This window comes from Mustela nigripes, chromosome 10, assembly GCF_022355385.1.
Source record: "Mustela nigripes isolate SB6536 chromosome 10, MUSNIG.SB6536, whole genome shotgun sequence".
In the NCBI taxonomy this organism is placed as follows: Eukaryota; Metazoa; Chordata; class Mammalia; order Carnivora; family Mustelidae; genus Mustela; species Mustela nigripes.
The window spans coordinates 60741564-60764214 of record NC_081566.1 but is presented as its reverse complement, the minus strand read 5'-3'; the positions used below and the strand labels follow the sequence as shown (position 1 = coordinate 60764214).

The 22651-nt window shown below is 43.3% G+C and overlaps 1 protein-coding gene across 4 annotated transcripts in view; it reads left to right on the top strand.

Annotated features, from left to right (window-relative positions):
* The window catches only part of DDR2 (discoidin domain receptor tyrosine kinase 2), a 149314-nt gene extending 127017 nt beyond the window's left edge, over positions 1 to 22297 (top strand). For all 4 annotated transcript variants that reach the window (XM_059413424.1, XM_059413425.1, XM_059413423.1 and 1 more), the window contains 9 exons: positions 1249 to 1311; positions 2085 to 2215; positions 4730 to 4940; positions 6350 to 6573; positions 7798 to 7925; positions 10168 to 10359; positions 10632 to 10866; positions 13579 to 13728; positions 15704 to 22297. In XM_059413424.1, coding sequence (XP_059269407.1) covers positions 1249 to 1311; positions 2085 to 2215; positions 4730 to 4940; positions 6350 to 6573; positions 7798 to 7925; positions 10168 to 10359; positions 10632 to 10866; positions 13579 to 13728; positions 15704 to 15838 — 1469 coding nt within the window. In that variant the 3' untranslated portion in view covers positions 15839 to 22297. The remainder of the gene's footprint in view (positions 1 to 1248; positions 1312 to 2084; positions 2216 to 4729; positions 4941 to 6349; positions 6574 to 7797; positions 7926 to 10167; positions 10360 to 10631; positions 10867 to 13578; positions 13729 to 15703) is intronic.
* The last annotated feature ends 354 nt before the right edge of the window (positions 22298 to 22651 follow it).

Below are 22651 nucleotides of genomic sequence, written 5' to 3'. Positions count from 1 at the left end.
GTATAAAGATAAAGCAGAAGACCCCATGTTTCCGATTTAACTTTTATTTTTTTTAATTTTTATTTATGTATTTGTTTATTTATTTATGAGAGAGAGAGGAAGATAAGCAGAGGGTAGGGAACAAGCAGACTCCATGTTCAACTGACTAAGCCACCCAGGTGCTCCTGATTTAATTTCTAAAAGAAGAAAATTAAATATGGTTTGCTCATAACATGTCCTGACAAGGAAATAGAACATCTGTTTAGAAAAACATGTTTGCTGCCTCAGTGTCTTCTGTTATAAAGATTTAATTTAAGAATAAATGGATTGATTATTTTATATGGAGCATTTATTAAGATCAGAGATTTAGATGTTCAAAATCAGTGTCATTACATTGTCTTAACTAGAAGACCACAGATTCTCATCCAGTCTCAGGGATCCTATTCCCTTGGCAGAGTAATTAGTATACTTACCTCGTTATATCCAATTGCCACTATGGACTACAGTTCTTGACTCCTTGGATCTCTTGAGTTTTAAATCTGATGTCATGATAATGTTCATTTCCACTGGAGCCTGAGAACCCAACACAGAAAATTACACGTGGATGTAAGCTACCTCCCAATCTGCATAATTTAGTTCTAAGAAGAAGAAAAACTAGGACTTATGGAGAACATGCCCCTTAAAGGGAAATGCATATTCTAATTCTTGACCTCCTTGGTTACACAAATCAAAGGGTGAAATGAGTTGCCAACGTCAATATAGCAAATACATTTTGGGGGTCTAGTTTTAGAACATGTATCAATAATCTACCTATAAGGGTGAAGTCTTGGTTTATAAATTAAAGGGCTGGGTCAATGAGCATAGTGAAAACAACTTAATTTCCTTGAAGGAAAGAACCTCTTAGCACTATGTCTGTCCCATGCCTGCATACCCATCATGTTCTCTCCATTTTACAGGTCTGACTTCCTGTGTATGTTTTATGCTAATGTGTGGTCCCAGCCCATTGAACCACCATTTCTTAAACTTTCTTATACCATCCCACCTTGTACCATTTAAACAAATACTTTACAGAAGAAGAATTGCCCTTACTGTCTAGATGAAGGGTGATTTTTTTTTTTTATTTAGAATATTCTATGAGTTCATTTTTAAGAAAGGCTGATGGCAACCCACTAGATTGATTTCACAGTGTTCTGGGTCACAATCTATGACCAGAAAAGCAATACTTAGTTGTCTTCTCCCCAGCTCTGACTCATGCTTGTTTTACAACAGATGCTGCAATGTACAACAACTCTGGAGCCCTGCCCACCTCACCTGTGGCACCCACAACCTATGGTATGTGTGATATCTAGTTATAGAAGTTAAAATTGAAGGGACCTTCTACAGGATGAAAAAAAGTGGGGATTTTGCAAGGATCCGACTGTGTGGGAGGCTTTATACCATGTGGCTTTGCATAAAGGGTGGTTCTGGAAAGGTAGGCTTCAAAGTAAACGGCCCAAACTCACTCTCCTTACTGCCAGCTCATGTGATTCTTCAGCTAAAGCAGAGTCTGGAGTTGTTCCAATTGTTTCATGGAATTTAGGCAGCTTAGAATGGAAACAAGGAAAGGGACATTTTCTAGGTAAGACCCATAGTGGGGATCTCAATGAATGGATGGAAGCCCATTAAATGAAATGGTATTCTCTCTAATTGGAGATATATGCAGAAGTGTACCCTGTACTTCAGATGGTCACTGGCCATATGAGTCAGCAATCTGGGAAACACACAATATTAAGTGTCTCCAAAGGAGATTCCTCACCTATTTATCATGAGGTGTGATTGTGAGCCAGTAGACCTAGGCTGTGGAATAAAGGAGCAAAATTTGGGCATGAATGGAAAACCTCTCCATTATCCAGTCTGATACACGAGGAGAAGGAGGCATGTACAGTGGAGGAGCAAAGGCATACAAGAGTAGCAAGACCAAAACTAAGCAGAAGTTATTAAGGTGGCATCTTGTGGAATTATCTTGGAAGGAAAATGTTCTACCTTTCTGTCTCTAGTTCAGTCTGTCATGCTTTCCTTGCCCCATGAGATGATGGTGTTCTCCCTCTTTCTCTTCCTGGTCACAGATCCAATGCTTAAAGTCGATGACAGCAACACACGGATCCTGATTGGCTGCTTGGTGGCCATCATCTTCATCCTCCTGGCCATCATTGTCATCATCCTCTGGAGGCAGTTCTGGCAGAAAATGCTGGAGAAGGTGAGGAAGTGCAGAACAGTCATGGTATAGGAAGCCACTTCACCCTCGCCTAAGCTACTGTTACCCAAGGAGAAAAAGGCAAATATAAGACCTTGTAAATACTTAGAGTGTTAACTGAGGCCACCAAGAAGCATGGGAGTGGTGAAGCTTGGTGCTAAAGGGAGTCAGAATAGAATAAGCTAAGCCCATTTTCTCATGTTTAGAATGGGGATTTTGGAAGCTCCCTAGAAAACTCAGAAAACTATTCCTAATCCATTCAATCTCAACTCAAACATCTCGCTTGAAGGTTTTGATCCACTTTGGAGGATCAAAGTTCATCTTTGCACTTTGGAGAGGAGTGCATGCATCTGTATTTTTTGAAAAAATTAACAGATGAACAACTCATACATATCTGATAATGCTGTTCCTTCTCTTCTGTTACTATTTGCATGGGTGTGTGTGTGTGTGTGTGTGCGCGCACATACACGCACAGAAAAACATTCAACCTCATCAATATCCAAGCCAACTTTTTCATAGTCCTATTTCTACTTCTTTATGTATTTGGAGTTATGATTATGCATCTTTCTGGGCCCCTCCTCAGATTTGCTTTGTCCAGTCTAACTTACCTGAGTAATATTTACACATTTGTCTAACATTTGACAACCTGCAAGGCCTTTTTTCACATGTATTATTTTACTTGGACCGTATTGAATAACAGTGAGCTGGGCCCAGTGGTTGTATTTAATGCTTTTTCTGTTGAGAAAATGTCACTTGTGCAAGGTCATACAACTGGTATCCTATTTTCTATGCTCATTCCAATTGTCAGTCTTGAAATTTGTAAACTTTTTTTCCTTCCAATATATATCTATTCCACCAAAGATAGAGTATGTATGACTTTTCTTGGCTTCTTAAGCTAGATAGCAATTCTCTGGGCACTTCTGCTAAGTATCTGATGATCTTGGGGTCTGCTGATGGTTGAGTGTTTCTAGAGTTGACCATGGAGATCTGCACTGATCGATGAGTTCAAATGGATGTGGGACTGAGAGGTTTTAGAAACTCTGAACTGTGAGGCTGTTCAAAACCTTTCTTCTAGAATGCTGGAGCACACTGGGTATCTAAATTCAGGGTGAGGGACAACGAAGAGTGCTGGTGGTAGTAGAAGCTGGTGGACTGAAGGTTCATGGGATGGCTTGAAGCTGATGTGTGTCTTACTGAGTATCTTGTTATGACTCCATTTTAATTGGGAAGAGGGAATCTGTGTTATTTATTCTACGACTGTTTTTCTCTTCATTGGAGCCAGAATTTGCCATACTTCTCTGGGTCTTTCTTCAGAGTCTGATTAGAATATTTCCATGGGCTGGAAGAGGAGTGTTGGATTGGAGACCCTTCAAATAAAAGGGAGGGCAACAATTTTGCCTTGAAATACTTAACTTGGTCCTTCAAGAAATTCTTTCTACCCTGCATATCCTAGTAATAAAACTCCAGATGCTCTGGAATGGCACAAGATTTTTTCCCCAGGGACAGATGTGTGTGTGTGTGTGTGTGTGTGTGTGTGTGTGTGTAAAACCCTTAAGCGTATCTATATGTTTCAAGAAACATTACTCAGAATAGCTTTAGAGTAATCAATATTTGTAGGATCATTTTGGTAGTGTCCTTAACATTTTTCCTTTGCGAGAGTTAACCCATATTTATTGAGTACCTACAATGTGCTGGGTTCCATGCTCAGTATTGGGGGTATTACTGCAACAAAGGACTTTTCAGTCCAGAGAACAAAGTAGATATCTAGGTCTCTCCATTGAGCATTCGAAGTGTGTTTGTTGGAGTGGGATATTTTACACGTTCAAATCCAAGTAGTCACATGTATTCAGATTCTGGCATTTTCCTCTGGAAGGAGCAGGTATGTCACATTGGATAGGATGCCAGAACAATTTGTTATTTTATTCTTTTTCTTCCTTTATTAGGTATAATTCACCTCATTATTTCCAGGGATTTCCTTTCCCATTTTTATAGCCATTTTATTTTTGATTAGTAAAAATGCTGGATCGAGGGCATATTACCCTAACCTGCAGTGCCAGACTATTGATCCACCATGTAACAGTGAATTTGTTGAATGAATGAGCATTTTAATGTGTCTACACAAGATCAAACCAATTAAGGGATAAGTCTGCCAAAGCCTATTATTTAATAGAACGTTGAAAACTCTGCAAGATTGAGAAGATCTTTCATTGGTAACTGATAGGTTCTCATAGTGTCAGGTAAATAATGCTTATATTGCTTCAATAAAAGTTAATTAATATTGGCAACATGGAAGTTAGGGGCGTCAATTTCTGCCTTGAAGCAATCTATGAAGGATTATTCTAAGTTTCTATGACCCAGGCATTTGGGGAGCCAGACTACACCCCTGTCACTCGCGACACTTGCCGAGTTGAAGAGTAATAGAGAGGCATTCCACCCAAGTGGAAGGCCTGGGTCTCAGAAGAGGAGGAAACCCCATCCCCTTTGTGCCAATATGCCTTCCCCATCCTTCTCGTTCAGGCTTCCCGGAGGATGCTAGATGATGAAATGACAGTCAGCCTCTCCCTGCCCAGCGAGTCCAGCATGTTCAACAATAACCGCTCCTCGTCGCCAAGTGAGCAGGAGTCCAATTCCACTTATGATCGCATCTTTCCCCTTCGCCCTGACTACCAGGAGCCATCGCGGTTGATACGAAAACTCCCAGAGTTTGCTCCAGGGGAAGAAGAGTCAGGTGAGGATGACATCGTGGCAGAGAATGAGGGAGATGTCTTGACAGGCATTATGAAGGCGTGACACTTGACTCCTACTCAACCAAATCTGGTTTTTGTCACGAGCAGTCCACGTTTCCCTGAGAAGTCCACGCTCTCTTTCTAGATTGATCTGCTATTGCTCCTACCTCAATCTGAGTGCTAAGGTGTTTAATCACATAGTCGGTGTTTAAAGGGACTCTCAGGTCAGAAGAGAAAGAAAATAAATAAAGGGTGTCACTAAAGTGCTATGCCAGACTGGTCCAGCTAGTCTGGTATCCTCATTGTCCATAAGAAGAAGCTGAGGAGGCCCAGATAGGCCACTCACCCAATACCAAACATCATTAGTGGTAGATTCAGGACTAGCATTTCACCTGGAGAAAAGAAACTAATGAAACTAAAGACATCCTAGAATTCCCAATTTTCTGGCCCTCAAGAGTTTATCTAATTTTTGTTTATTTCTCTTTGGTGGAAATTTATTTGACTAATACAAGATCTCTTACAACAGCAAATATTTCTTGCCTTTCTTCAGGAAAAGTACTGCTTTGGTAAAACAGGGACAACTGATTCACTTCCAGTGGTTTTCTTTTTCTTTTTTTTTTTTTTAACATGCTGCAGAATGACATCAGAAGGGATTCTGGGGTCATCACTGAGGCTCAGAGCAGCTTTTCCATAAGGTCAGCAACTGACGAGTGATGCAAGTCAGTAAAAGAACTTGTGTTCAGGGGAGAGTCAGTTGGAGGAGCAGACAGGACAGAGTGGGAGCGCATAAGCTTTTCAAGGGGTCTTTCCAAAGGAAGCGAGGAAGCTCACATGTATTCATGGCTCAGTGGAAAGCAAACATTGAAGAAGCACACTGAACTCAGGGAGTTGTAGGAAGATAGCAAGATAGCAAGAATAAACTAATTTATTTTAGGCTAGACTAAAGTAATTTACCTGTTTTCTAAAGTCTTAAAACATTTCCCCCCTCATATTTTAATTTTTTGTAAGAAAAGGTGTGCTTTAAACTAGATCGTCAGAACGTTGTCTAATCTCTAAAGTAGGTTGTTAAACCAATGATAGTATCTTAAAGAAACATGTGATGAAGTCTTCCAACTTTAATACTACTGCCCTTATGTAACACGAACTGTCCTCTAGTTTCACCATGATCCCCTCAAATTAGTCAAGGAGGTGGTTAATGATCACACAGTTTGAGAAGAAGAGAGAAAATGATGTTCCACATTCTGAAGGCCACAAGAAAGAGTCTCTAGGGGAACCCTTCTCTGAGTGAGAATGGCGTGGAGTAGCATAGGCTGTCTTTGGGGCATGTCCTAGCCTTCCTCTCAGATTTTCTTCCTGGAAGGATCTCCAAAGATGGCCCTTGGAGTCAGACTCACTGCAGGTGTCTTCCCAGGCTGCAGTGGCATTGTGAAGCCTGCCCAGCCTAGCGGGCCGGAGGGAGCGCCCCACTACGCAGAGGCTGACATCGTGAACCTGCAGGGGGTGACCGGAGGCAACACCTACTCAGTGCCTGCTGTCACCATGGACCTGCTTTCAGGGAAGGATGTGGCCGTGGAAGAGTTCCCCAGGAAACTCCTGACATTCAAGGAGAAGCTGGGAGAAGGCCAGTTCGGGGAGGTAAGTTGAATCTCCTCGTGGGGTCTTTAGTTCTTGGTATCCCAAAGATAGTAGTTGAATAAAAATGGCCAGGAGAGCAGGAAAGTACCCCTTCCAAAGTGGATTTGTACCAGAATGTCTCCTTCCCTCATCTGTCCTTGCCTTGTCCTCTAGAAGGCTGGAACTGGGTCCACCTCGCTCTTGTGAAAGAACTCACAAAGGTTCCTGGGTCTTCTGACTTCTGTATAGGAGTTTTTAAAGCCAGCAAGTCACTAGACTTCAGATATCATGAAAAACACTCAGTATTTTCAATTTTTTTTTTTTACAATAAGTTACAGAGAGGGTGGGGACAAGTAAGATGTGATCATCTTTGATAAACTGTCCAAGAACATCCCGCTACTTGATAGCCACTTTGTTTTCCTCCTTTCCATGGGAGTTACGTGTAAAGTGGTCAAAAACAACCTCGCCCCTGACTTGAGTCCCAGACTCAGCCACGAGGGGATGAATTGCCAATTGAGATAAGGAGGAGCACTCTTCCCGGTCACCCTCTGAGCGATGCATGTCATAGTGACTTTGCACTCTTACGTCAGTCACGTGAACCTTCTGAGAATCCAAAGCCATGATTTAAGTGGCAACAGGAGCCCTTTAACGGTGCCATCTGAACTCCAGATGAAATAGAAGAACGTGTTCTCGGTTTTCAGTGTGGGTGGCACACTTTGCCCTTGCATGGGTTTGGTGTTGGTGGAAGGGTTCATGGCATCTTTTCGTGATGTCATTCCGTTCCCGGGGTTGAAAACACATGCTCATTATTCTGTTACTCATACGTAGGGGTTACTTGTAGTCCTAACGCCACACTAAGGGACTACCTTAGAGAAGAAATTGCCATCTGTTTCATATGAACCACTAACTAAACTTCCTTGAATCAAAATGGGAGCATTTATGCTGAGCAACATTTTATAGTGGACTCTACTGGAATAAAACGCTATGTTGTAGATTTGTTCACATATTTAATGTTCCAATCAATGTATATATCTTTTATAAAGTAGTAACATGTCATACTAGCTGGGTTTTACCCCCTGTTTGTCTCGGCTATTTGAAGTAAAGGTATGCTATATGTATCTTAACAGTTTTTGATGATTTTGCTTGAGTTGTAAGAGTTAGTTTATCTCCCGAAAATGCCCAGCAAGAGTACTGAGCCATCTTCAGGAGAAACGATGATGCTGAGACTAGATGACTTTTGTCTAGGTTCATCTCTGTGAAGTGGAGGGGATGGAAAAATTCAAAGACAAAGATTTTGCCCTAGATGTCAGTGCCAACCAGCCTGTCCTGGTGGCCGTGAAAATGCTCCGAGCAGATGCCAACAAGAATGCCAGGTCTGTGGTCCGCATTTTGAATTTTCCTTTATGTATTTCACCTTCAGGATCAGGAACAGTCCTGGAAACCTGTGAGCAACTTTTTTCTTTTGAGATGGGAAGGTCTGTGAGCTGCCTCACCTTTCGCTCTTGTGCTCTCATTTCCTGATGGGCCTGTAGTCCTCATCTGTCTTCACTATCTCTGGCAAACGCAGATGTCCGCTTTCCATTGAATTAGCTACATGTTGACTTCCAAATTCCCTTTGTACAGAGCTGTACTTCCCAACACACACAACAGCCCGAATATGTGCTCCTTTGACCATGACACACAGACGTTCTCCTGAATGTCTTTACCGCCTCCTTGGCTGACTTCGTTGTTCACACACAACTTTCTTGCTAAGTCTCCTCTGTTGTCCTTTATTTGCGTCTCTATTTACTTTCTTATTCCTTTTTTTTTCTCTTTTGCTCTTATGCTCCTTTTCCTCAATGCCCAGCAACCCCCAAAATGAAGCTACCTCTACTTGGCAAAGTATCCATGGACCTCAAAGCAAAAGGATCCTACAGTCTTTTAGCAGTGCCCCAAACTGGCTAATAGTCTCTTGGATCCTTTACTACGTAAATTGCAGTTTCCAGCCACACTCTGTTGTCTAACAGCCTTTCCATTCCAGTAATGGTGAGTTAATCCTCACCCAGAGAAGCATGCTGGTTGAAAGCTGGTTGTCTCTGTCTCAGAAAAGTTTGTACATCGGGGTAACTTATGTATTTCCCCATTTGTGTTGACTTGATTTGTCTCACTGATATTCAGAGTGAAAGAAAGCTTACTATCCCTCTTCCCCAAATTATTGGAAATTCCAAGAATGGTGGTAGTTTCCACTGTCTTGCAGAGGACAGGATGTGGAATGAAGAAGAAAGAAAGTTGAGAGAACAGAACTGGAATTTTAACTGTGAGAACCTCAATCTTAAAGACTTTAGTATGCATGAAAAATGACGTCCTCTGACTCCTTTAGAGAGTGGACACAGAATTGAAGAGAGTGGCAAGAAGAGAAAACATAGGATATAACAAAGCCTTTGCCCATTATTTTGGTTGGTGAAGTTTGGTGTCACTTCACCTATGCTTACTGCAATTTAGCTGTGAAGGATGACCTAGACTCTGGGCTCCCAAAACTGTGGAAATCCCTGATTTTGAGTAGAGGGGGGAATGAAAGAGGGGGCATATCACATCAGGAATGCATTGATTTCAAGGGTTTTATATTGATACAGTATGACTCCCAGTTCAGGGTTGCTAGAAAACTCACAGGAGATTACTAACTGATCTGCTCTGATAGTTTTAAGAATGTGGGCTAGTGGTCTTACTTACAAATATTGTTCTTGGGAAGGTGAGAGCCCATTTTTTTGACTGAAGGGAGTGGTCACTAGGTACTCAAATGGCTCCAGTCTTGACCAAGTGAGTACTGTTTTTGAAATGATACCATACTGCCACCGTGAGCTTTGAAAAGCTCTGCTTTGACCAGACTGCTCAGAGTGTGTTGTGATGGACTGCTGGTATGTCCTGTACTATGAACAGTCAGTATGAGAAAAATAAAGATGCATGAGATAAGGGGCCCCTGGGTGGCTCAGTGGACTAAAGCCTCTGCCTTCGGCTCAGGTCCTGATCCCAGGGTGCTGGGATAGAGCCCCGCATTGGGCTCTCTGCTCAGCAGGGAGCCTGCTTCCTACTTTCTCTCTGCCTGCCTCTGCCTACTTGTGATCTCTATCTGTCAAATAAATTTTTAAAATATCTTAAAAAAAAGGATGCACCAGATAAAACCAGAGGATGATTATTCACTTTATAAAAGATTTATTTGCTCTATTAGTAGAGAGGAGTCCATGGCTTTTAAAAAGGTAAATACCCCAGTGCACTTAAGATAGCATATCCAGGGAAAAGTTTCATTTTGCAGACTTGTTTTTAGCAGCATATATTTGATTCAGCAAATGGTAATCACTTTCTATATGGTGGTCCTTTTGTTGGATTCTAGGGATGCATATGTGAGCAGGTCATGGTTCATGTTCTCAAAAAGATTGCAGTTGAATAAGGGTGCATCCTATTCCAGGGTATGTAGAATAAGATAGTTTCTAGGTATCAACTTCTCTGTCCTCTCAAAGGTTATCCAAAGGGAAACAAGCCTCGGGATAATGGGTAGGACTAGGCTTTGCTGTGTCTTCTTCCCCCTCTTTTCTCTAACCCTGGCAACCTCTGGGTTTACCTATGTCTGTGTCCTTTAAGGAATGATTTTCTTAAGGAGATAAAGATCATGTCCCGGCTCAAGGACCCAAACATTATCCGCCTCTTAGCCGTCTGCATCACCGACGACCCTCTATGCATGATCACTGAGTACATGGAGAATGGAGATCTCAATCAGTTTCTTTCCCGCCACGAGCCCCCCAGTTCTGCCTCCAGCAATGCACCCACTGTCAGGTAAATATGCCAAGTCTCCTAGCTCTACCCTGTGTTTGTGGCACTAAACTGGGCTTTGAAGACAGGGAGCCTCAAACATTCAAGTTTGTCAGTATTCTGGCCTGGTGGGGAATAATGGCACCACTGTCCTCTGGGGGAAAGCACAAAGATTCACTGAGAACAGAGAAGGGATGTTGAGGTCAAAACTCCAGTTCATTGGTACCACCTGTAGAACGTATGCCTCTCATGGCTTTCTCTTCCCATAGGCCACTTTCCTCTTTTTTATTCCTCAGTTATGCCAACCTAAAGTTTATGGCTACACAGATTGCCTCCGGCATGAAGTACCTTTCCTCCCTTAATTTTGTCCACCGAGATCTGGCCACACGAAACTGCTTAGTGGGTAAGAACTATACCATCAAGATAGCTGACTTTGGAATGAGCAGAAACCTGTACAGCGGTGATTACTACCGAATCCAGGGCCGGGCAGTGCTCCCCATCCGCTGGATGTCTTGGGAGAGTATCTTGCTGGTGAGTCCATCACTTTTTTTTTTTTTTAAGATGTTATTAATTTATTTGAGAGAAAGAGCAGAACTAGAGAGAGGAAGCATGAATTGGGGGGAGGGGAAGAAGGAGAGGGAGATGCAGACTCCCTGCTGAGCAGGGAGCCGGACACGGGGCTTGATCACAGGACCCTGAGGTCATGACCTCAGCCAAAGGCAGACGCCTAACCGACTGAGCCACCCAGGTGTCCTAGAGTTCCTCACATTTTTAAGCACTACCTCAGCAACTGACATGTAGGCTGGTGCACGTGGCACATAGAGACAAATGTGAGACAGTAGGAAGCAAAGAATAGACGTTGATACTTTCTGACTTGAGATGATTCACTTTGGTGAGTTAATTACTATTTCTTTTTTTAATTACTATTTCTTAACACTTGCCTATTTCTGCTGATAAAATGTAACATGCTTACTATAGAAAATTTGGGGAAAAGATTAAAAACATACCTATCATCATAAGGGATTTAGTATCATTTTTTTCTCTATATATCTTTTTGACATACCAATTGGTCTTCATTAATTTATTAAAAAAACCTTATCACTTAAAGAAATATTATCCACAAAAAATATTTTTCTTCTGTATTAACTTCATAACTATATTTCTAATGAATTATTTAGACTGATGTCTATGTGTTTATTTTAATGAGTATTACTATTTATTTTTTATTTTAAGTTCATCATTCTTTCTTTTATAATTATTATTCAACTCTTGGTATTCTGGACCAAGAGTGCATGATTTTTTTCCAGATGTCTCTCTTGGAGGTATTTTTTCTGACCTTGCATATTTGAGACACTTTATTGTTGGTTTTATACCACTTAGCTGATTTGTGGAATTATTAGACTTTAAACATTTACTTCCTACAATGACGTGTACCTGTAATTTTGTCTTTTGTCATTTAACATGGCAGAGAAAAGCCCAAGAGCAATCTAGCTTTGTTCATTTATAGTTAATCTGTGTATTTCTTGTTCATATTCTTAAGGGATTCATTAATTAACAAAGTGAAAAAATATATATAGTTATCCCCTTTCTCTCAGTAAGATAACCATTATTAATATTTTGGCATATTTCCTTTGTGGGTTGTTTTCTATACATATGTTTGTGTGTGTGTGTATATGTCTATGTATGTGTGCATATGTACATACATGTATGTGTGTGTATATGTGTATATGTGTGTGTTTATGTGTGTATATACAGTAGTCTCCCCCTTATTTGTGGGGGATATGTTCCAGGACCCCCAGTGGACACCTGAAACTGAAGACTTTTTTCCCCATATATACATATCTATGATAAAGGTGTAATATATATATTTTAATGTTTTAATATAGAAATCAGGCGCAGCAAGGGATTAAAAACAGTAGCTAGTAATAAAATAGAACAATTATAACATAATGTCCAAAGTTACATAAATATGGTTTCTCTCTCCAAAATATTGTCGTGTACTCACCCTTCCTCTTGTGACACTGTAAGATGACTCAATGCCCACGTGACGAGATAAAGTGGGTGCATTGTGCAGATGTCGTGATGGGGGGTGAAGCTACTGCTGACCTTCTGATGGCACATCAGGAGGACACTGCTCTGCTTCTGGGTTGCTGTTGAATGTGGGGGACCGAAATCATGGAAAGGGGAACTGCAGATACGGAGGACTGCTGGGCACCAACAATTACGTTACAGAACTGGGGCAGCACTGTGCGCATATAATTCTATATCGTTAGTATTTCCTATGTCATTAAATTTTTTCAAAACACATGATTTTAGTGGCCGCATCATATCCCATTGGGTGGCCCTGCCCAGTAATTTATTAACGTCTCTGTAATTTGATACATAAGCGCATTCCAGTTTCCCACTATTACGCCTGATGCTGTGATATATCCCAGTTTACGTGAGTCCTCACAAGGATCTTTATCATCTGTGTATGTGAATCAGTACTTCACCCATTTCTAATGTCATCAGTGGGCATTGCTCCCTTTAGAGATATTCTATAGTGTTGGAAAAGCAGATCAACATGAGAGCCATAGGATCCTGTTCCAAATCTTAGTTTTTCCGTTACTCATGGCCTTGTTCTCCAGATTTTAGTAAACCTCCCTTGTCTCACTTTCCTGATCTGAAAAACTAAGGATAAGTAACATCATGGACTTGAGCATTGTATTTATGGAACAGGAAACGTGCACGATTTTACACGTGCTGATGGCACCTGACTCCCATTGCTGTCACGTGTGGGTCTCCCCTTCAAGATGGTGACTTTTACTGATCTGGGGAGCCAGAGCCCTGGATTCTTCAAGAGACCTCTCCCAGCCCTTAAACTAGGTTCCTCTGTCTCTAACATAAAAATGATCGATTTCCCATTCATCTATTGCCATTCCCACAGGCATTTTCCCACGGTCATTTTCCCACAGGCATTGAAGTTTGAGCTTCTGACACTCAGTGGGAGAGTCAGATAGCTGACTCTGGGGTCTCATCTGCAGGAGAAGCAGACCTAAGAGACCAGGAGGGCAAGAGAGCAGCCTCCATAGCTTGATGTCAAAACAATTTGACTTTGTCCTTTTAGATTCTCCATATACATCATGGCAGTTTCAGTGTTCTGTGACCCGGGTAGTGGACGGGGTACCCAGGTCCTACGGATCTTACCTGCTGTTGTCACGTACACGCCACTCCTGTGCCCTCTCCTTTTCCTTGTGTAAACAGGGCAAATTCACGACAGCGAGCGACGTGTGGGCCTTTGGGGTGACTCTGTGGGAGACGTTCACCTTTTGCCAGGAGCAGCCCTATTCCCAGCTGTCAGATGAGCAGGTCATCGAGAATACTGGAGAGTTCTTCCGGGACCAAGGGAGGCAGGTGAGAACTGCTGGGGTTGGCCAGGTATGGGTTTGGGTGCTCTGGAAGGTGAGAGGAAGAAAGCCCTGCCTTAGCAGGTTAGCCTAAGTTGGAAGGTAAGTCACCTGGGTGGCAGCCTTTGGTCACTAATGATCCAGATGATGCGAAAGACTGAGAATTACCCCTGCCCCTGCCCCACCAGCCATACACTCAACCTTATCCACACAGCAACCCATGATCATTGGACAACACAAGGGGTTACTTACGCCAGGTTCTTTCCCAGCTCCAAGATAGCAGGAAATAAGATTCTCTTTCTCACGTTTGCTCTGTTTCTTGATCTAGACTGTGCAGTTTTCCCTCCTATAAGTTTAAAAGTGAATAAGGGATTTAGGGATTTATTTACTGGCAGGCGTTAACAATTCGGTTTGGACTAAATATTTAGCCACGTTTCTAGACGTATATGCCCAGAGACCATCAGGTGCCTGGACCGTGGCTTCTCAGAACTTGGGAAAAGCTAGATTCGCACGCTGACAAGGATACCATTTCCCGGCCAGGATACTCTACGATTTCTTTGGCTGGCTTGGTTTGTAAGATCCCTGTGAGATGCAGGACCTAAGGCTAGCTGATGCAGTTGGAGCACTGAATCTCCCCAGAGTGGCCTGGCCACAGCACCCTCAAGCACGGCAGCTCAATCTAATGGCCAGGGATGGGGAGAAGGCTCTTGTGCAAAATAAAATTTTGATTCTCTGAAGGCTTAAATACATCAAAGCAAGCAACAGATAAGGGAGTGACAAGCAGTAAGACAATATGCAGGTTGGAAATAAGAGGAAGAGATCCTGGAATTTCATTTTATCTTGACACTCTAGAGATTTTGGGAAGAGGGGATCCAAATGATCTTTGTTAGTTATAAAAATAATTGCTTTCTTACCATGACAAAGGGCAAATTTACTCCTGTGTGCAGAGATAAGTGAGTGGACTGAGGGATAAGATGGTTTTTTCGCTGGACAAATCTGTCATGACCCCAGGTTGACCTAGTTTTGTTTTAATTTCTAACAATCTCCAGTATTTTATGTTTCTTATTTAGTTTTGAATACTCAGCTTAAAAGGGCCCACTGTTTTATCTTCACTAAAGACTAGTAGTGAACCAAATATATTTTCACCGACCACCAAACGGTCGAATAGCAAAGTTAAGTATTTGATTGAGGCCTCCGTCAAAATCAAGTATTACCATTATATGCTGAGTAAACTTCTCACCTATAGGTGTAAGTTTAAATTGTCAATAAAAATTTATTAAACTGAATACATTAATTATGAAACATAATTTATCAAATTTATACTTGATTACCTTTTACAACATTTAATTACTTTAAGTTTTATTACTAACATTTCAGGATTCACATTTTGAACGTTTGACATTTTGAACGTTTGACAGGGACAGTCATTTCTCAATCCTATCAGCTGCGAGGTGGGCTCTGTGGTCAGCAGACTCCTCTCCACGGTCCGGTCTGGGGGAGGGGGTCACAGAGAACATGACAGTAGGAGCGACACAGGTACATCCCAGGACCTGGATACACTGCAGTGTCTGTGTCTGGCCGGGGTCCTCTTCCAGGGGAGGAGCTGAGACAACCAACACACTTGCCACCCCCACCCCACCATGACTGGCTCGGCCAAGATCAACCTCAACACGCGTGGGTCATAAGCAGAGGGTTTCATAGTCTAACCACATGCTTTCCAGCCTGAGTCCTCATTCTGCTTCAGGTTCATCTTTGGCATGATGGTCGGGACCTCAGAGTGGTCCATCAGGAGATCCTGGTCCAGACAATGAGGCACAAGGGAAGGGGACAGGGACCCAGCTGGGAGTGGGAAAGACAGACATCACACCTGTTTCAGTGATCAAGCTCAAGCACTGGGGGAGGCAGATAACACCACCGTGCAGCTACACTTCCTTTTTGCCCTTCTTAACACTCTGGGGTTTTGTGGACTTTTGTTTTCCAAGACGTACCTCCCGCAGCCTGCCGTGTGCCCAGACTCTGTGTACAAGCTGATGCTCAGCTGCTGGAGAAGAGATACCAAGCACCGTCCGTCGTTCCAGGAAATCCACCTTCTGCTCCTTCAGCAAGGGGACGAATGATGCGCTCACTGCCTGGCCACATCCCGATGGCCCGGGTCCTTCTCGCGAGACCGGCCACTCGCTCACCCACGCCTAAGCCACTCCATCTGGACATTGAATGGGCTCGGGAGATGGAGGCTTGTTGGCTTCTCTCTCTCTGTCCCTGGGCTCCCTTCACTCCACTCCCTCACTCTCTACCCCTGACCCATATTTACTCTTTTTTTTTTTTTTTACATTAAAAAACTAAAAAAAGAAAAAAAAAGCCTAGGGCAGATAAAATCTAGTAAAGAAATCTTACTTAATATACCAAAGTGTTGGATAGTGGGCTAGACAATTTAGATAATTTATAAAGGTTAAATATGCTATGTTTATAAATGTGCAGATGCTACAATGTTTTTCCCATGTCACCTTTTAAAACGTATTTTCAGAATGAAAAACTTGAAGAATACTAATGTCTTAGGAAACATGATGAGGCTTAGGGAAAACACTCGGTAAGAGTGGAGAATCGGATGGAATGGTTGGTATTCAGCAACTGGTCATGGATTTCTTGGTTTCCTAATTTGGCCCTCTGGACATGTCTACCCTCTGCGTTTCTCTCCCTGTCAAAGCAGATGATATGTGCTTGAAAAACCCCTGCTTCTCGGAGTGGGTGTTTTGTTTACTCATGGGCAGGGGTCAAGGGTAAGGTCTACGTGGTCTATTTGCAAAGACAATACAAAGGATGTGCATAAGAGATAATGTCCGTCCAAGGCTGTATGAAGGGGAATTGTCACTTGCCAAAAAAGTACCTCATGCACGGAAGGATTCTTGAACAGAGAATGGACATGGGAAAAGAGGTCTGTGGGGGACAGGCAATAGGTATACTATTCACCTGTGATTTCTGCAGAAGGTCCTCTTCTCGTTCAGATGTTTCCAGGTGTGTGTTTCGCCGAAACCCTGGTTTTGAATCCATAAAGCCTGGTGTTTTGATGTCTGAATCACGGGCCCTTAGGTTCATCTTCTGTAAGTCTTCCAGCTCTTTTGGCAGATGTATCCCCTAGAGGACCCCTCTCTGAAGGCCACGTATTGTAGGGAATAGATCTGCGTGTTTGCAGAATGTTGACCAAAGAGGGCCGAGGAGGGAAAGTTACAAGCAGATAGACTTCCACTCCTTATTCGAGAAAGCCTAGTCCTCAGAACACACAGGGCAGTCGGGCCACCTCCAGAGGGCGGGGGACGGGGATGGGGGAGTCCGTTGTCCCTGAAGAGCTTCAGATGTAGGCTTTCAAACACAAGGTCATATGAGATGGTATTTAATGTCTTTGTCTCCCTAAGAGTCCTTGATTTTAGAGAGACACGGGGTGAGCACAAGAGAGAAGTCATTCCCTGTTCCTGCTTCGTACACACTCGGGGTTGGTGTGGGCAGCAGAAGAGAATTGTGAAGGTCTGGGTTCAGAACTCGTGGAGACTGATACGTTGTCGAATGAGTCCCCTCAGAACAGATTGGGAGCTCTGTGCTCCACAACGGCTCAGATTTTAATGGGAAGCCAGAAAGGAGACCTCTCCGCTCCTGCTGAGGAGAAATCAGAAAAACTTACAGAATAAACTTCCCCAGCTCAGAAGAAGTAGTCTTGAGTTGTCCTTCCTTGGGTCTGCTGCTGGAGCCCTCACCTGGTCCCCCTTGTGCACAGTCGCTCAGGGACTTGACTATTCTCCCTTGGTCAGCCTTCAGCAGCGCTCCAGGCTACCGCAGAAGTGAACTTCCCAAATCCGCAGATGCTCTTGTGACCCTGGCATATACCTGCGCCCTATCGCTGTCCTTTGACTCTGGGCTTCAGCCTCTCCCAGGACTAATTCTGTGGAGATTGTAGGTTTGGGAGTCAGGAGAGCGTTAGTTTGGAAATTGGTCCTACTCTGCCCCAGGCCAAGTGTGTCACCTTGGATAAGTCACTTCACCTTTCTGGACGCCCATTTCCCTCGCTGTAAAATGAGGACATTGGATTAGAGGGTCTTAAAGCCTCTCCCATCCTGAAATGTGCAGGGGTGGTTGGATAACTGGATGGACAGTTGATACAGATTCCCTTATCTGGTCCTCTCCTGCTCTGAAAATCGTGGTCAGCGGAAGGAGTCGTGCAGGGAACTTACTATAGCAGTAACGGTCATGGCTGCCATGGGTACAGTGCTCTGAAGTGTCATCAGGTGTTTCCACAGACCCAGTCTCAGTTCATATGTGCGGGGCCAGACATCTCCTTATCCCCTCTGTTCTGACCAGGACAACTTCATGTATTAGAGAGCTCTCTAAAGAAACAGAACCAATAGGATATCTATACCTAGATATACAGAATTTATTATAAGGGACTGGCCCACATGGTTATGGGGCTTCAGGGTCTCACCATCTGCCTCCTGCAAGCTGGAGACCCGGGAAAGGTTTTGAGAAACAGAGGGCCGGAGATGTTCTAGCTCAGCGGTCAGGCAGAGAGCATGAATTCCCCCTTCCTCCATCTTTTTTCATCTACTTCCCCCTGCTCTCAGAAGATTTGATGAGCCCCCCGCAACACACACACACATGCACGCACGCACACACGCACGCACTGGCACGCGCGGGAGAGGGCAATGTGTTTCACTCAGTGCACCCATTCAAATGCTAACATCGTCTGGGAACACCCTCACAGACCCATCCAGAAGTAGTGTTTCATCTGGGCACCCCCTGCCCCTGTCCCAGAGATACATAAACATAATCATCTCACTGCAGTAGAATCAAAGGGCCTTGAAATCAGGACTGGCAGCCTATTCTCCATCCTCCTGCTTCTGGGAGGGCTCCATGAACACGGTGCCCACGATGTCATGTGTGGCAAGAGAAGACAACATAATTTCCCCATCTTTGCCTCATCTCTCTGCTTCTTTCTTTTTCCCTTTCTGCCTCAACTCACCGCATTCCATCATCCCGTTAAAAAAAAAAATCATATTGAAAATCAACTTAGTGTGTCTGGATTTTCCTGGCCTTGAGTCACAGAGTGATCTGTTTCAAGTGGCTGGCAAGGAAGTGTTGTCCCGTACAGTGACCCTCTCCTGGGAAGAGGATGCACATTTTCCGGCTTTGAGCCTCCTCTGTCACAGACACAGGTCTTGCGTCTAGCCTGGTCAGACCCACAGAGCCTCGCTGCACAGACCCAAGAGACCCAACAGAGGACACGGTGAAGGATTAGTACCTTGAATTTAGAAGTAGCTCCAACCTCGACGAGAAGAATGTAGCTGGGAAGCTTTAGAAAGGGACACAGAAAAAGGGACAGCCAACCACGGGGCCCTGCTACTGTGTAGTGAGTTGTCCTCTTCATGACACACGTGAAATAGTTTATGTCCAGATTGTGTTTGTGGAATGGCGGATTTAAATTTATACTTTTGCGGTGAATGGGCTGACCACTAGGTCCACATCTTGATGTGCCGTCTGGACACAGATGTGATTAGGCGAGATCTGGAGTGGGAAGGGGCACTGGGTAGAGAATGTGGTTTTTGTGCTGTGGAAAGGTCACTTGCAAGTGCAAGAGACAGTGTAACAATGAGCATTGTATGGACGTGGCGTCAAAAATGAAGCAGTGAAAGTGCACGTGGCTGAGTGGGGGAGGCGGGGGGAGGGTGACCCGAGAGGAGGCAACACAAAAAGAGGTAAGGGAGGGTACAGGACACAGGGCAGGGCAAGGCAGGGCAGGGAGGAGCAGGTGGCACAGGCAGGAGTCTGCGCTGAAGCAGGAGCACGCATCTCTGAAGAGAGGTCCGAGGGAGGGCAGAAAAGCAAGTGTCTTGAAATAAAGGGTAACTACAATAGAGAAAGGAATTCTGGATGATAGAGATTATGGAAGTATTTATTAAGAAATGAAAAGGCAGGTGCCGCGTATGGAAAGGAAGGGAGCTTTTCAGAGTCTTCAGGAAGAGCAAGTCCTAACAGAAACACGTAAGCAACCATCAGGGAAGGGTCTTCTAGGTTCGGAGGGGGTCCCAGGCTGAAGTTAGGCAAGACTAAGTCTTGTTTGATATCTGTGCAAAGAGGTACGTGCCACGTTGGAACCATGTGTTTTTCTAGTCCCATCCAGACTTCCCACAAGAAAGCCATGATGTGGGGCTAAGCCATGTGTTTTGAGTAATGGGGAACAGAAGAAGGGGTGTGTCGGCAAGAGGGGGAGAGGAAGATGTTCCAAGGAAATATTCTAAAATGGAACAGCATCTGTTTTGCCCAAAACCGAAAAAAAAAAAAATGAAGAAACTTACAGTTAGGGCTTAGATTACTCCAACATATGGCTATTAATCTTTGATCCGAGCTTGAATTTATATACCTGCCATCTTGTTCTCTTCAGCAAGACCTCTGACTTCTGGCTGAGCATATGGTAGGTCTCTAAATATTTCTGGAAGTTGCAGATCCTGATCTATGCTGGGAAATCCTTCTGAATTGAAATTTAACATTTTTATAGAAACAGACGAATGTCTTTTCCACTTGGTAAGTGTCTTGGAATGCTGAATCAACATGGAAAGAGACCAGAATGGTTAACGGTGATCGGATTGCTGGCATTTTGAGTTCCCTGGCACAATTAGCTGTATTGCTTGGTGGCAGACAAGTGGTGGGTAATTATTTACTTGCCATATCTTCCTTTTTTTAATTTGTTATTTTGAAATACTTTTAAGACTCACAAGAAGTTGGGAAAATAGAGTAGTTTTATCCTAACACCAGGCTTTCCCCCATTGATAACATCTTCCATAACCATTGTCTATTTTCAAACCCAGAAGGTTCACATTTATAATGCTATTAGCCAGACTACAGACCTTATGCAGATTTCACTGTTCTTTTTTTTTTTTTTTTTTAAACATGTATTTATTTAGTTTCTGGACACTTCATCCCTTTCTGATTTGGAACCTGGCCTTGCTTGGATGCATCAGGAAAAACACTATCTGGATACGATTCTACAAAATTCTAAAGAGAATATAACAAATTGTCTGTAACTTTATCACCAAGCAATATCCTGCCTAGACTGCTTCCACATTTTCTGACTAGTTTGGCTATTTAGCAACTGGAACAATCCAGGAACAACTTAGAAGGATTTGGAAACACAGGGGCAGTGAGATCTGCATGGATCTTGCTGACAAGAGAATCAGATGGTTCTCTGCGGTTCCTATAAGTGAGTAGGGTTTGTAATGGTGTCAGGCAGGGGACTTAGGGTTAAAACCAGTATTTTGGTCAAGAGCTGGGTGGCACTTGGTTAATGGCATCAAGGCCGGCTTGTGGAAGGAATAGATACAATGGCATAGAGTCCTTTAGTGTGTGATGAGACACAAAGGTCAGAATGGTAGAGACGTTTCATTTGCCTGAATATCAGTTCTTAAGTGGAATAACAGCTATATTGGACCAAATTAAATGTAAACACAGAAATGACCTGAGGGTAGGGACTTGAAACAGCTGTGAGTTTTGTGATGGTATCTTTCACCTGCCCTATTTGTGGGTCACAGGACGGTTACTGGGTTCACACTGCTTTCTGCATGTCCTGTCAAGTTCCAAGCACGTAGTGAGCACTCAACAAATATTCATGGAGTGTTGTTTTTGGAATAAATAAAAGAAACTGAAACTTGTCACCCAGCATAACTGGGGTGAATTTAGGGAGAACTGCTTTGCTATAATGCAGAGAGTTTATTTTTCAATGAAGAAGGAGAGAAAAGTTGCCAGGCTCATACCTGGTGCAGTACATACTCCATTCGTGTATTTTCTGAGGATGAAATAGATCTATGGAGATCTGTATCATTCTTTGGAGTTGTTAGATCTGTATCATTCTTTGGAGTCCTTAGGCAGCAGCAAGGCAGTTCTCTCAAGGCACCCCATCAAGAGCAGGGAGGGACTCTGGCCCCAAACACAGCCCATTTTGAAACAAGCTTTCTGGTTTCTTGAGCAAACACCTGTCAAGAACCCTTAAAGGGGAAGGATCAGAGTCCCAAGCCAGCTTAACCCACATCTCCAAAAGCATATGAGGGAGGAATTTGCAAAGAGACTCAAGGGAAAGCACAATGCAATGAGGCAATCACCTGTTTTCTTGAAAAGAGGCTTAGAAATGGTTGGAATTGGGTAGGATTCCTGCAAACACACCCAAGAGTTTGTAACCCAGCCTATTCATTTTATGTCCTTTACTACTCATGATATCCTGTTCTTCTACCCTGTTGTCTGCTATCTTTTTCTGAGGACTGAGTTTCTGAACCAGCATGGCTCACTCTTCCTGTGAGGAAGGAATCTCTGGGCCTTGTTTTGTAGGCTTTTGGAGGACAATGTGTCTTATCAAGGGGTAGAGCAAACCGATTGATCTCTGCTTGAAACTATCATAGTCATCCCAAAATAGAATACGTAAAAGTTCTCTGTATTAGAAAAAGAAACAAGATACCCATTGTATATTTTCTTTTCTTTATTTATTCTCTGTACGTCTGTCAGATGATAAATTGTAAATAACAATGATTAAAGAAATATGCTACTGATGGGTCCTTCTTTCTGTATCAACAGCACCAGTTCTGGGCTTGGTTATCTTACAGTCTTTCTGGACACCTGAAGGGGCCCCGGGACAGAGCCAGAGAAGTGTGCTGTGTGCGTGTTGGGCATGCCTGTTTGTGGGGGGACATCCGACAGAGGGTTACATACACAGCCCTCTCGCAATTGCTTGACTGTCTATTGGAGGAAAAGCATCTTGGTCTCTGGCACATCCAAACATACTAGAGATTGGGATTCTGGGTTGTCACATTAGTTCTGGAGAAGCCAGTCCAGAATTAATTGCAGATGCTTTATTGTTGTTGCTATGAAGCGGTCTTGTTTGACACATAGAAATCCCTTCTAAA